General features: G+C 47.3%; 1 protein-coding gene across 1 annotated transcript in view; it reads right to left on the reverse strand.

Moving 5' to 3' along the window:
* Positions 1–2130: 2130 nt before the first annotated feature.
* The window catches only part of Ptprm (protein tyrosine phosphatase receptor type M), a 449915-nt gene continuing 436973 nt past the window's right edge, over positions 2131–15072 (reverse strand). The window contains exons 30-31 of the mRNA XM_051190901.1: positions 11721–11856; positions 2131–2892 (exon numbers count right to left, since the gene is read on the reverse strand). Of these exons, the coding sequence (XP_051046858.1) occupies positions 2839–2892; positions 11721–11856 (190 nt within the window). The 3' untranslated portion in view covers positions 2131–2838. The remainder of the gene's footprint in view (positions 2893–11720; positions 11857–15072) is intronic.

The raw sequence follows: 15072 nt of genomic DNA on the forward strand, positions 1-15072 counted from the left end.
TTTTTCCTTTCTATCCATGAAGAGTGTCATTGGAACTTTGATGGGGATCCCATCGAATCTGTAGGCTGCTTTTGCTAGTGTGTGGCCATTTTCACAATGCTGACCCAGCGGCAGGCATGGAAGGTCATTGTCCTTCACCTTCTTGCTTAGGTTCATTCTCATATTTCCTGAGCATATTGTGCATGGAATATTTTTCATTTGTCAGTTTCATTATATATATATATATATATATATATATATATATATATATATATAGTTTCAAGATACTTTACTAAAAGTGTTTATCAGATCCAAAAGTTTTTTTTTTTTTTTTTTGGTGGAGCCCATCTGATTTTTCGGTATAGAATTATGTCGTTTGAAAATAGGAAGAGTTTATCTTTGGAAGAGTTTAACTTTTTCTTTGTAACATTTTACACATTTTATTTCTTTCCTCTGCCTTATTGCTCTACCTAAGATCCACACAACATAGCAAGTAAGAGTGGAAGGAGTGGGCCTCATTCCATATTTTAGAGGAAATGGTCTCAATATCTCTCCAGTTGGTGTAACATTGGCTACCCTTATGCTTTTATAGCCTTTATTATTGTCATCTATTCATATTTCCTTCAAGACTCTTATTATGAAGCTGTGTTGGACACTGTCAAATGCCTTTTGTGCATTTATTGATCATGTGATTTTTGCCTTTAAGCGTATTAATATGGTGTCGCATGTGTTTATTGGTGGGTGTTGAACCAACCTTACATTCCTGGTGTGAAACCTAACTTGCTTGTGATCTTTTTATGTAATCTGGAATTCAGTTAGTGGGCATCTTGGCATCAGGGTTGTTTTGTCGTCACAGAATGTTTGGTAGTGTCCCTCTGTGGGATGATTCGAGAAGTGCTGGTGTGAGATCTTTCTTGAAAGTCTGATAGAATTCGGCAATATAGACACTCACCCCTGAACTTTTCTTTGTGGGGATATTTTCAGTTACTTCTTCAATGTCATTGCTTGTTAGGGTCTGCTCAGGTTATCTTTTCTGGCTCTAGCTTCAATAGGTTATATACATTTTGGAATTGTCCGTTTCTTTGTAGCTTTTCCAACTTGTTGCAGTTCAGACTTTCAAAGTATCCTCTGATGATCGGAATTTTGTTGGAATCTTTTGTAAAACTTCTTTTATACTTCCAGTTTTATTAATTTGTATCTTCTTGCTCTTTTGGTTATCTTGGCTAGGGCTTGGTAAGTCTTGAAAGTATTTTCAAAGAATCAACTCTGTCTGATTAATACTGTGTCGTTTTTGACTTTAAAATTCTACCTCATTAATTTCTCCTGTAATTTTGCCATCTGCTGCATTTTGGGTTTGGCTTCTTCTTGCCTTTTTAGAGCTCTGAGGGGCATCGCTATTTTAGATCTCTCTGGTTTTTAAAGCATGAGCAGTTATATCTATAATGCTTGCTCTTAGAACTGCCTTGGCTCAATCCCAGAAGTTCTGGTAGGCTGTTCTCATTTTTATTTGATTCTAGAGGTTATTAAAGTTTCTTCTCTGACTCTTCAATAGGCTACTGTTCATTCACTAGTGTGTTGTGCCGTCTCCAAGTCCCTATGTATGGTCTGAGCTTGTTTCGCTGCTGACTTAGTTCTCCTCACCATAATCTCACAAAATGCATATAGCATTATGTCTCAACTCTGCCTGCACCAGGCAAACAGGATGCCATTATGTGACTACCCCTTCCAAGACTCAGGTGGACAGTAAATTGTCAGACACGTTGGGAGGTAGGAGCTTTAACAGGTGGCCTTTGCTGGATGATGGCCATTACTGTGGGAGTGGCCCTTTCCTCATTTCATGGCCTCAGTGTGTGTGTGCGCGTGCGTGTATGTGTGTGTGTGTGTGTGTGTGTGTGTGTGTGTATATATAATATATATATATATATATAATATATATATATATAAATTAACCAGCCTATCAGAAGTCAAACATGGACCAAGGCAAGGTTCTAGGTGCAAGCTCTCCCTGACTGGACTGACTAGTCAGAGGGGCATGGCTTCCAGAACATAGCAAGACTAGTTAAGAGTCAGAATTTACTGAGTTGAGAGTTCACAAAAGGTAGCATCGGCCAGTCACTTCTTGGGCTTAGTAAAAAGGATTGTCACTCACTGTGCATCACAAAAATTCTTTTAATGAATAAATAATTTGATGAAGTCAAAAAATATTTACAATATAAACAAATGGAAAAGCTTTGGATCTGTGACTTTGACCACGTTATATTTCTGAACAGAGGCCTCCCCAGCTTTTCCCTTTGAACCATACAAATCTGCTAGAAACAAGTCATACACTGTGTCTTTGTTCATTACATCTTTATCTGTTAGTCCTTGAAAGCTATATAATCTTATGTTATGCAACGTGTTAAAATACAAATATTAACTAAAAGAATATATTATCATAATGCCAGGTAGCATTCTCCACAGAACAAAACATACACACTCAGTTGTAACAATGACAAAGGGTCACGGCCACAAAAAAACAAAAACAAAAACAAAAAACCACCCCAAAAGTACAAATTCCTTCATAAGAATATAATTGTGCTCTTCGATTGACCAGATGTCTGCGCTGCTCTAAGAGGGCCGGTGGCAAGGAGGACAGTCTCTGGTGACTGTCTGCTGTGTTTTGGTCACGCAGCAGCATTACAGGGAACTGGGCAGTGCAAGCAGTTTTAGAAACACTTTCTTGGGCTCTTAAAAAGAGCCAATTATGCAAAGCAAAATAAGCATACTGACAATTCTTCATCTCATCCTCATGGACACCACAGAACGAACGTCCTGACTTTGTGGTAGGAAGGCAATCCCTCTGCAGAGCTGTCGACGCAGTCAGCCAGAATTCAAGTACTCTAGGGCTACCTCATAGCAGAACTTGTACTGATCCTAGAAGAGAAAGTGATGATAGTGAGTGTCAGCCTACATCTAAACATTGCTTCTGTTAGAGCAATTACAGCAGACGAGGGTTCTTAATCGCAAGTCATAAAACCCACAAAGCAGAGCTTGGAACTAGGGATGGATCAGAAGGTAGCAGTTCTGAGCCACAGCGAATCCACTGTTGATGGTTCCCGACAGAGCCTCCTGGACAGGACTCCAGTATCTGTGCGCACGGGCCCTCTGGGAAGTCCCGTGTAGCTGAAGATGCTCGGGTTCTCTGCACGCAGTTCGCTACCAGATAGAGTTGCATCTGTACTGAACAACAGGGCGCACTGACCATCAGCATGGGATTTCTACTCCCTTACCGTAAGCCATCCAGAGGTGACTTGGAGCACATGGAGGATGAGCTGGGTATAAGCCAACTCTATGTCACTTTATGTAAGGGACTGGGATGTCTGCACAGAGTCCTGGAACTAAGACCTCATAGATACCAGATGAAGGTATGCTGTCCCCATATGCTTTACCTGGGTATTGACAACAATCTGAGCCTTGTGCAGGAAGATCATTAGTGGATGGAGACACCAGGAGGCCTGGAAGAAATGCCTGCATGGCCTGTCCCCAACAGGCTTGTCAATTAGGCTTTTTCTCTGGCCCTGCTTTTCCTTGACCTCTTTTTTTTCAGTCAGCGGGATTTCATAAATGTCACGAGAACCGATTACGGTGGTCTTAGGTAGCATGCACTTTACTGTGGCCCCTGACTCTGAGAAGCTTGTGATATGGAGGAAGTGCGAGACAGGCAACTGAATGTTAGCGTGTAAGAAAGAATGGTCTCCCCACACGGGCTCTGGGTTCCCTGGAGATGAGGACAGATCTTGGGAAGGGCGGCACATTATGGTGCAAATCTGAAATTTCCTTCCATGTTTTGGATTCTTAGTCTCCAGCTGGTAGCACTACTTCGGGAGGTGGGGTCTAGGCTGAAGGTGTAACTCACTGGCCACTCCCGTGTCTTGGTCTGGGCTTCCCGATCCACTGAAATGGAGCAGCCTCTGTCACATGCTTCTGCCACCAGGATTTGAGTGGCTCCACAATGCCCTCTTTGCTATGATGGACCTTTGCAACCTTCCCTTCCTTAGAACTGTAATGGCAGGGCCTGAGGAGAGGCTGGGGGTGAGGGTGTGTGTGTGTGTGGGGTGGGGGGAGAACTCAAAAGTCTTGGTTTTGTCTGCAGTTTTTATTTCTGCCATTGATATCACCAGCGCCCTCTGACTCTGAACTGCTCCGCTGTAGATGATAAAAATACATGACCATGTAGACAGAGTCTCTGTCCTGCCCAGTCCCGCAGCCGATTAGTCCCAAATGAACACACAGAGGCTTCTCTTAATTATGCACTGTTGGGCTAGCTCCCTCTCTATTAAACCATTTCTGTTAAATGGCCGTGACTTACTCATAGTGTCCTGGCGACATGTTACTTCTTTGGTGGCTACATGGCCATCTCCCTGGTGACGACTCTCTGCCTCCTCTTCTCAGACTTCTAGCTCCACCCATACCACCTGCCTGTCCTCGGGCTGTGACGCGGCTTCATTCACCAGCCGATAAGAGGCACATCTGTTCACAGCGCACAGAAGGACATCCCCCACCATGACCATTTAAAACGGGATAGAAACAGGCGTTTTGGGTAAAGGCAAAGGGGGAGACACGAGAATGCTTGCGATCTTCTCGAACAGCTTCAGTGGGTCTGACAAGAGAAGCTGGGTGCCTGTAGCGTCACGATGACGCCCTCTCAGGGACTGTCAGCTCCTCAGTGCAGATGTCTTTAAAGACGACCCCTCCCCCACGTATAACTTACCTAGCCGTTGCTTGCTTGTTAACCCTTAGAATTTCATTTTCCCATCTTTCAGGTGGTGTGTCTGTTAATTAGGGGACCAGGTCCCTCTGCATTCGTGGTTCTAGCTGATCAGTAAGGACACACTCATGCCATCTCTTCTAGGTGTTTTAAAAGAGTCTGCCTTTTCCTTCCTCCTCCTCCTCGTTGACCTGGAACATGGTGTGTGCCTCATGCTGAACTTGCAATCCTTCTGCCTCCGAAAGCTGGGGTCAAGGCCTGTGCCACTGTACCTGCCTCTTAGGGTTTACCCTCTTATTCAGCTTTGTGATTCAATACATATTGCACAGGTAACACGTGATTCCTTTACATTTCTCCTTTACAGGCCTATTCTAGTGGGATCCATCACTTTCATGATGGTAGTTATTTTTTCTTTCACATCTGGAGGTTGAGCTCCACTAAGCATCGTTTGTAAGGCCAGCGCAGTGCTCATGAACCTCCAAGTCTGGTTTTCTTTGAAGCGTTTTATTGCTATTTACGCATGGTAGCCTTGCTGGGTGCAGGGTTCTTGGCCTTAGACGTCCTGGAATGGATTATTTTTAAGTTTTGCTTTTGCACTTTTTTTTTTTTGGGAGGGGGGAATGGTAGGATGTAGAGGTGTGGTTGTGGCAGATGGGTAAATGACAACGCACACCTTTTCTTCCACCCTGTGGGTTCTGGGGATGGAACTCAGGTCGTCAGCCTTGACACTAAGTGCCTTTACCTGTTGAGCCAACTCATTAGCCTGGCACTTACGCTGCAATGCCGGCCTTATCTGTGCATGGGGCACCGCGGTGCAGAAAGCCTCTGTAGAACATCTGTGGCTGGGATGGATGACCTTTGGCCTAGAATGGACCATGGCAGTAGGTGTGCTGTGGATAGCAGTGGACATGGGACACTGCGTGTAGCTACTGCCGTGAGAACAGTAGCGGCGTACCTTTCCTCTGGCTCCGTAGTGAAACTATGCCAGCAACTGCTTCTGGCATTGGGAGCCCCAGTGCTGCAAGCGGCCTCAGGCTCTGGTCGGCCAGGGTCAGCCATGCGCCCACACAGCCCTCACAGCAGCGTGTGGGATGTGGGTGGACAGGAAGTCTCTCCAGTGACCTGCCTTTCTCTTTGCCTTTGCTTTTTTAGACCCTTGAACTGGAAATGCTGTCACCCACCACAAAATTCTATTTCTGGTTCCCAGTCTATGATTGATTATTTTAGCACTGGATGCTTTTATTTCCAGGATGTTTAAAAGGAGCAATTTGAATTTCATAATTCTAAGAGGCCGTTTTGTCGGACTGCCATGCTGACAAATTGGCCACCAAGTGCTCCAATCATCTCTCTGGTTTCTGTGAATCCTGGTGGTGATTTTTTTTTTTTTATGGAAATGTAATCCCTCATTGCATAAAAATGATTCTTTTCAGATCTAACTGTGCAATTAGTTTCAGTGACTACCGCAAACGGTGCCTTTATATATTCAAACATGGTTAGTAGGGACTTGTGGCTGCCAGCCTCAGGTCACAGCAAAAGGTGGGGACTCATGAGGGACTTTTCTATGCTAAGATGCTGTGGCCCAGCAGTCACCAGAGCCGCCCTGTCTGAGGCAGGACTATAATTTTCAAAATGAGTTCCCCTTGTCCCATCTCATCCATCCTGAGCAAGCTGCCAATCCCCATAGATCCTGTGATGACTGGTTTCTGAATCATAAAAACAAGGGGAAGGCAAACAGCGGCCACAATTACCATGTCCCCTCCTCCACGCACCTGGGAAAACACTCAAATCTTCCCACATTGGAAACTGATTACACTTGATCACCAGGTATAGCCCTGTCTTCTGCAGCTCCCTCCCACAGTTCCCCTGCCTCTGAACGGTATAATTAAGCCACATGAGCTATCTCCATGCATCAGAGAAAAAAAAATTCATTATATATATATATATATGTACATATATATGTATGTGTGTGTATATATGTATGTGTGTGTATATATGTATGTGTATGTGTGTATGTATATATATATATGTATATGTGTGTGTGTGTATATATATATATACATATATATATATATATATATGCGCCTTGGTCCTGAGTTTTCTATTCCTATATATGTATGTGTGTGTATATATGTATGTGTGTGTATATATGTATGTGTATGTGTGTGTGTATATATATATATATATATATATATATATATATATATATATATATATGCGCCTTGGTCCTGAGTTTTCTATTCCTCTCATGACTCATTCTGACCGGCTATGGCCCCTGTGAAGAGAAGCGACTTCTGAAATGGAACCCAAAGCTGAGGTCGTTCTTTTAAAGTCCTGGCAGGTGGCTGGCTAAGTAAGGGAGTCACAAGGTCAGGGCTCCTGAGGCATCCCACGAAGGGCTGGCACTCCGCCTTTGTCAGAACACATTGCCTGTGCCGGCGGAGCTGGGGGGGGGGGGGAGGCACAGTCAGTCTGGGAACATCAAACACCGCATGTCAAGTGCTCAAGACTCCAAGAGAATAGTCTGCTCAACTTACCCAAAGCAAACCTCCCTCCCTGAGGTACCTGCCTGAAACTCAGAGAAGTTTCACAGTGGTTACCAGACCCCGGAAAAATCTTCTGCTAGGAAGCTGAAGGTGGTCCCTGTGCGCAAATAACCGGGTGGTTGGAGATGGCTGGCTGCAGGGAGTGAGACCTTGTCATCAAGCTTCAGAAACCATACTGGCTGCCTGTCACAATGAGCTTGGAAATGGCTACGGGGCTAGGGCTCAGTTTTCCAGAGCTGTCGTGAGGGGCACAACTGTTAGCTAACCCTGAGCTGCGTCGTGGGTCGTGGGCATTACTTTCCTGCCTGTTGACTCTGCTTTATGGGATGGGCATTGCCTACTCAGGCTCCTAAATTAAATTAGCTGTGTAATTTTGACACAGTTCAATGGTTTTCAGTATTTACAGAGTTGAGCCCAAGGTAAATTCCAACATATCTCCACCCCACTGAGAAACCCCCCGTGCCAGGCGCCAACCATTCCCTCCTGCTTCTGGCCCCTTGACAAGCTCTGACTCCCTTCTGGTCTTCATGAGGTCACCTATTCAGATCATCTTGTATCCACGGGATGATAGGATACCTGCTATTTCCCCCCTCCCCCTGCCGCAGGCTTACTGTTCTTTGTGGAAACCCCGAGAAGGGCCAGGGCCTCGATTTGGGTGGAGATTGTCAGGTCCAAAGGAACCCCTCCCCCCCCCACATACACACAGGGCTAACTGTGGAGTCTATTAGCACAGCAAAGCACATGCTGGCCTCTGGGCGCTCTCAGAGGCCCTGTTACAGAGTCCCAATGCTGCCCTCCTACCCTAAACTCGAGCTCACGCCTTCCCCTCCCCCAGCTTCTCATTCCTATATAACCCTGCCGTTTCAGCCAGACCTCTAGATTCTTTGCCTTCCTGCCCCCCCCCATTCACCCATCTCCCCTCCCTGTTCTGGACTCTTCCAGATGTCTCTGCTTGTCCTCTCTCTCATATCAACAATAGAAACTGCCCCTCAACCACACACTGGAGTGGGCATGTCTCCATCTCATACAGGGATCTGGCCAATCTTTCCTGAGTTCCAAGCGTGATGAAGGCCCAGGTGATGTGGAGCTCAAGGTCAGAGTGTGTTTCCCTGAATGGGCAGTTTGGCCACAAGCAGGCCATTAGGAGTCAGAGGCCCAGCCACCGACTCCTGGGTAAGGCACTGGGTGGGCGGGCAGGTAACACTATGCCCGCCGAGGGGGCGGCTGGGAGCTGCTGCTCTCCTGTAACCCTGGCAGCTTAAGGCCACTGTCTCCAGTTCCTTCTAGGCAGAGTTGTCCTTGTTTGTTCTGGGCACCCAGAACCTAGGGCTGGTGATAGGGCCGTTTAAGCAGATGGTTAACTTAGAAGCCAGGCTAAATGGGATCAGGATAGAAAATGTTCTAACCTCATATTCTAACGTAGTCTGCCTTATTCCCTGAAGACAGTGTCTGTCTCTCCCTGGAACATGTGTTCTCTTGGCTAGGCTGGATGCTAGCGAGCCCCAGTGACTTTCCTGTCTTTGTCTCATAGTGCAGGGGCTGCAGCCACTTCTGAGAACTGTTGCTGTATAGACTTTCTTCCTCGAAGCCTACTGTATTCTAGCTATTCCCGAGAGTGCCAGGCTGCAAAATGAGTGCATAAACTCTCAACGCCTGGAGCAAGTTAGAGACATCAGATCCACAAAGGGAGAAGGAAAGAGACAGGGAAGGCCCCTATGTACTCCCCCCATGTAGGAGGGAAGGGGACAATTGCAGGATTGGGGGGTCAGGGGTAGACGGCGCCATTGTAGGCACCCTCCTGCCTACGTGGGCCCAAGTATTGGTGTCCCATTCCATCCGCCCTGCTTCCTGGCCGATCAGCTCAGAAACATGCCCCACGCCTTCTGGAACATATTCATTCTGTGCAGCTCGCGCATTCAGCACCCATCTCAATGGCTGGCCCCATTTTTTTTTTTTTTTCACTCAGATCTCAGATAGCCTGTTATACATGGGACAGCCATACCGGGCTTTATCGTGCTGACCTGAGCTAATTAATTCCTCCAGCCAACACTTCTGAATTTTGAAATAGAAAGATATTGTGCTTCTTACTCAGGCCCAGAAGCTTCAAACCCAGACAAAAAAGATCACTGTGACATTTTCCCTCTGGCCACCAGCTATTATCTTGCTCACAGTCACCGTGACAGGCTGGCAGATGGCTTTCTTTGGAAATCTCGCAACTTCCCTGCATTTCTTTGTCACTGACCTTCTCAGAAGATCGGAGCTGACCTTCAGCGTGCAGGGCTTCCAGGGACCCTATATTGGCAATGGAACCACCCACAACTGTACAGGACACTGTGGAAGACACACTACCTAAGCTGCGCTGTGCTGCGTATCGAGGAACCGTGGTCGACAACAACAAGGTAAATGTTTCCAAACAACCTTCAGGGAGGATTTGGAAGGTTCCCAACACAAAGAATGAAAAAAAAAAAAATGCCTGCAGTAAGAGATACAGCAGTTACTGTGCCCTGATCATTATACATTTCACACCTGCACTGAAATGTTACACTGCACCCCATAAACATGCTGAGTTACTGTAAGCCAGTGAAATTAATCTTTTAAGAAGACGGTCCTTTAAAACAACCCAGACTCCAGTGTCGTCATAGGAGTAGAGACGACTGTCTACAGCACGGGCCCCCTCTGGTCAGCCATCTGAGCCATCTCATGAAGGATTGCCACTGACTTGAAAAAAGCCTGGTTATATCTGACCGTAAAAGCTCTGGAGTGATGGCCGTCTCGGCGGAGCCATTACAGGGAGGGCCTGCATGTGGTACTTCTAACTCTCTGCTTAATTCAGGCTCAGTGAGGGAACCAACATTTTTTTTTATCCTGGACACCTCTGCCCAAGTGCTAACTGAAGTCTGGGAGCTTCATCCATCCCCGTGGTTAAGTCTGCGTCTTCCCTCTCCTCAGCTCATGGGAGCAGTGGCTAAGGCGGCTTTCCTCTCAGCCTAGAAGGGTGAAGACCCATGTGACAATCCTTAGGGGGCCTCTAGGGGATTCAGCACACAATCTCACTGCGTGGAGCCTACTATCATTTGAAGTGCCAGAGGAGCCAGGCCTGGCACATGCTAAATGTCATGTTAATAGGCCTGCCAGTCTCTTTCTCTAACACTTGGATATGGCTTTGTTCCAGGGGCCACAAAGGTATCTCATGCCCAGTGCACAGCTACACACTCAATTGCCTCTCTAACATGCAATTCCCAAACACATTCACAGGTATTTTCAAACAGCCCCCCCCAAAAAAGCTAGCACTGCTCCTGGTAAAACTCAAGGGCACCAGCACTGTGAAGCCTGGGTGTTTAATAGCACAGTTGTGACTGTGTTTGCATCCTTTGGTTATCCTATAGAGGAAGGAAGAAGAGGCAAATGGAGAAACGGGATTCTTCTTGGCAGGGTTGATGTAATGGCCCTCAGGTTTCAGGGGATGAACCCAGCCAAGGAGCCCTTCTGTTAGCGTCCCTGGATAATGCCATGCTTCCCAGATGTGGAGTATGAGCACACACCAGTGTCTAGGGACAGCAGGTGTCGCTGGAGAGCGGCCTGTACTGAGAAGGACTTAGCTACGCACCAGGAGCCACACTATTACGGTGCCCTGGGCTGCAACAGTAACAGCTCACATAGCACATGGACCTCTGGCTACTGACAAGTCGAGTTCAACTCTTGGCCCCCTTTTGCATTTCAGACTTCAACTGCACTCTGTAGAGCTGTGGGCCTCAGAACACAGCATAGAGCATCTCCTCCTCCCTCTTCTCTGGGCAGTCACGGTCCAGGCCCTGCACGGGCACTCTGCTTCCCTTTAGATCGCTCACAGAGACGTACAGAACCCAAGAGAAAAGCTCCTGCGAAGCTTTACTTCATTTTAGCAGCTCCACATTGAAAAAGGGATTTTGTGAAGTACTGTAGGAAAATAACTGCACCTAGTCCTTTGTTTCTCAACTTCCCTTGATCCTTTTCTCAGATATGGCCACCGTAATTAAATGCAATATTCCGCATGTCAGACTGAAATTCGAAGCTTTGATAAACATTATGCGATTAAGCTATTTATAAAATCTATAATTTGAAAATCTGGCATTTCTTGTACTATGACTATTTCTTCTCCGCTAAGACTTGAGGGCTTAGCCGCGTGGAAGGCGCTGCCAGGAAGAGAAACTAGTAAGAATGCTCTCTCTTGTAAGTCTCAACCCTTTCTACATTTCACCCGAGCCGAGGGCGCCTCCTCTACAAAACAGGAAGGGAGGAGGAGAGAAAGGGAGCACAGTCCCCTGACAAACCACGTTAGGAAAAGAGAGCCCTGTCTGATGCAGCATCACCACGTAGGAGCCAGAGAGAAGTCCTGCACAACCTCGAGACACCCGGGGGGGGGGGGGGGGGGGGGGGGGGGGGGCGGGGCACGGCAGAGGGGCGTGTCCTACCAGGAGATCCACCATGTTGGGTTTGTTGTTCCTCAGTGTCTTGACAGCATGGAAGACATCCACCGTCCTCTGGTGTCGGAGCATCTCACAGACAATGCTGATGGCACAGAACGAGCCACTGCGGCCACCCCCGTTCCTGTTGCAGGAGAAATCAGATGGTTGGACAGTGCTCGCCATCACAGTGCTTCTCGAACACGATCCGTGTTATAGACCCTGGGGAAGGGGCGGAATGAAGGCGCAAAGGGAACAAGCTGGCTTAGCATGCAGCCCATAGTTCCGTCCTGGCTTTATCCCTGTCCGACGATGAGTTCTCATATGGTACCTTACTGATTTTTTTTTTTTTTTTTTGAGACATGCTTTCTCTTCGTAGCTCTGGCTGTTTTGGAACTCGCTGCATAGACCAGGCCTGGCCTCGGACTCACAGAAATCTGCCCGCCTCTGCCTCCCTAAAGCAGGGATTGAAAGTGTGAGCCACCACTACCCGGCTGCCTTAGTGGTTTTATGCAAAGGGCCCAGTGTGGAAATATTTCGATGAGTAGCCACATCTCCTCTGAAATATGCCAGGAAAAGTAATGACAAGTAGGGTTATGTACACGTACAGACCCGGCCTTTGAAGGGGGGTCTGGAATTTCTCTTCTCCCCAGCACGAAGGCTTTTTAAAAGTAGTTTTAAATATATGGGAACATTGTAAATAAAGCACAGAGGTTTCCCTTGCCCAGCCTGTAGTGAAAATCAGGGAGTAGCCGCTCTACCGCGCTTCGGCTGAACTACAGACCCCAACCGTGTTTGACCAGTATCTGCATTAAGGCCCCTTCTGTGATGCAGGATCGACTCTTGCACTTAGTTGTCATCTCATCTGTCTCTAACCTTCTCCAGTGTGGGACACTTTGCCCAGTGCTTTCCTATGGCTACTTACCGACGAGCCCCGGGTGGCTGCTGTGAGAAAGCAAACTTGAGAATGTGGAAAAGGAGGCTTAGAGAAGGCCACGTCTCCGGGCAGAAGCCCACTGCGGAGCAGCCTGGCCCTTGGGCCCCTTAGAATTTCCTTGTCACTGGGGATGGTGGACTGGACTTGGTCGAGGAAACCTAGAGGATTCCTGCGTTCATGTCTCTTGGCCACAGGAGGGAGCTGGTGAGCATTTTCATTGTCAAGCTATTACAGTAATGGACAGGTTTCCTCTTTGTCCTCAGGAGTTTGTTGAAGGAAAGGGCTGCCTGTCTTGTAGAGTCCCACATCCTAGACTTCCTCACTCAGTGCGCCTCTCCGGTATGATCTAATGTCTTGCTTTTGACGCTGTGTCCTGTAACTGGGGACGGGCAACAGTGTCCATAAAGGACCTCAGATGGAGAACAGTCAACTCAATGCTTTCATTCACAAAAAGCAGGCGAGGACACATCTGGCTGCCCCTTGATTTGCTATTAAGATTGATTAGTGTCAGTGACGGCAGCCATTCACCCTCCCTTTAGATACCACGGCCACAATGAAGCCCAAGAATGTCGGTAGATATCGGAGTTAAGTTTTACAAATGTACACACTGCATGGCTCCATCAGAGCCGCAAAGAGTCTGCTGAGCAGCCCCAAGGCTGGCTTCCTCACACCGTCATCACCGACCCTTGGAATCATAGTTCATGTGTTTGAAAATTCAGCCATCCTGGGGGGGGGGCATGAGCATTTTCCTAAACACTAAAACCGGACTAATCATGCCGATTATCACCTTTCAGATCGTTTCCTTTCTCCTCTCCAGTGCTGGGAATCGAACTCAGGCCTTTACGCGTGCTAGACAAAGTTTCTGCCAAAGTGTGATGCCTGTCAAAAGTTTTGCTCATTAAAAACACTGAGGCGTTAGATGTCTTGTTCTAAGGATTTCCCACATCTGTAGACATTCTGGCTCCAGGACCTTGGACAGATGTATGCATTCAGGACCCCCCCTTTTCCTCCTTATCTATTCACACCTGTAAACAGAGCATCTCGTTTTAACGAAATTCAGTGTATCGCCATGCTTCCTCTGTGGCCAGCATCCTGCGTCCTCTCTTAATCAGTCTTCGCTAACCTCCCGTGCGTGAGGCGTCTCTCCCACGTGTTCTCATAAGCTCCGCTGTCTGGGGGTGATCCATCTGGAAGGAGCTCTGTTCACTGGTGAGGAGACAGGCCCATGTGTGACATGGCTTTGCCTGACGTCTCACTGTCCGTGAACTCACGTTTCAACGGCTGCTCGTGACCGCTGCCCACACCCACACTTCCAGAGTGGGGACGTACTCTTGTTTTCAAAACAGCAAGGGGTTTGTAAGGAAGAGAATTCTGTGTGCATACCCTCCCCTAAGCATCGGGAGGGTGCTCATTCGGGCGCACTGCGCCTTCAGCCAGCAGGTGGCGCTGTACCATGCCCAGTACCTCACACAGGACTGTAAAACGGTTCCCGGAGCATTTTCTTTTTTCCTCCTGACCAATGTTGGAAGATACCAGTTTAAACAAAGTTTTTAAATCTTAAAAAGAAACCCAAACCTTTTCTACAGGCCCGGGTATCACACCTAACATTAGCCAGAGGCAGTGCTACAGGAATTAAGGGACTGAGTGGAGTGTGTGTGTGTGTGTGTGTGTGTGTGTGTGTGTGTGTGTGTGTGTGTGTGTGTGTGTACAGATGCCCACCACTGTCTGCTGGAGACGCCACACGGAACGATGATGTAATTGCTTACGTTGAGGGTCACCGCTGCCGTTTGGAAGAAGGCTGCACTGATTTAACAGGCCTTTGTATCTTTCTATCAGACCCTTCCCTTTTAACTCTCAAACATCAGTGACCTATTCCTGAGGGCTCAAGGATTGGCTCATGGCAGAAAGTTCAGGGTCAGAACAAGTTACGCTTCCAGATACAATGCAGGAGGGCTAATTGAAAACTACTGTTAATATTGAAAATATGAACATCTGGTCTGGGACTAGCTTGGTAGCAGAGCACTTACCTCGCATCCTCAAGGCTCTGGACACCATCTCCAGGATCACAAAGCAAAACAAAAACAAACCCATGCAAACAAACAAATCTAACAGATCCAACACCAGCTAATTAAAATGTCGACTTTCCTACTGGGATGATTTTAGGTAGTTTAGGTCTATGACTGTATGTGTAATGGGCCCTCAGCTCAGGCTCCTTCCTGTTGTGCGTCTCTGGGGTTAGGCTGGAGCCCAGGCGCTTGTCTCTTTGCCTTCCTTTTTTCCTGGTTTTTCTTCCTTCGTTTCTGCAAGCCGTCTTGACTTAGTGTGCTATTGACAAGGGTCCTGCCTATGGCATGCTTAGTGATGTTGTAGACTTTGTTTTTCCACGGCAACACTTATGGGCCTTCCTTTTGAGAAGTGTCCATC

This window comes from Phodopus roborovskii, unplaced genomic scaffold (assembly GCF_943737965.1).
Source record: "Phodopus roborovskii unplaced genomic scaffold, PHOROB, whole genome shotgun sequence".
Lineage (NCBI taxonomy): Eukaryota > Metazoa > Chordata > Mammalia > Rodentia > Cricetidae > Phodopus > Phodopus roborovskii.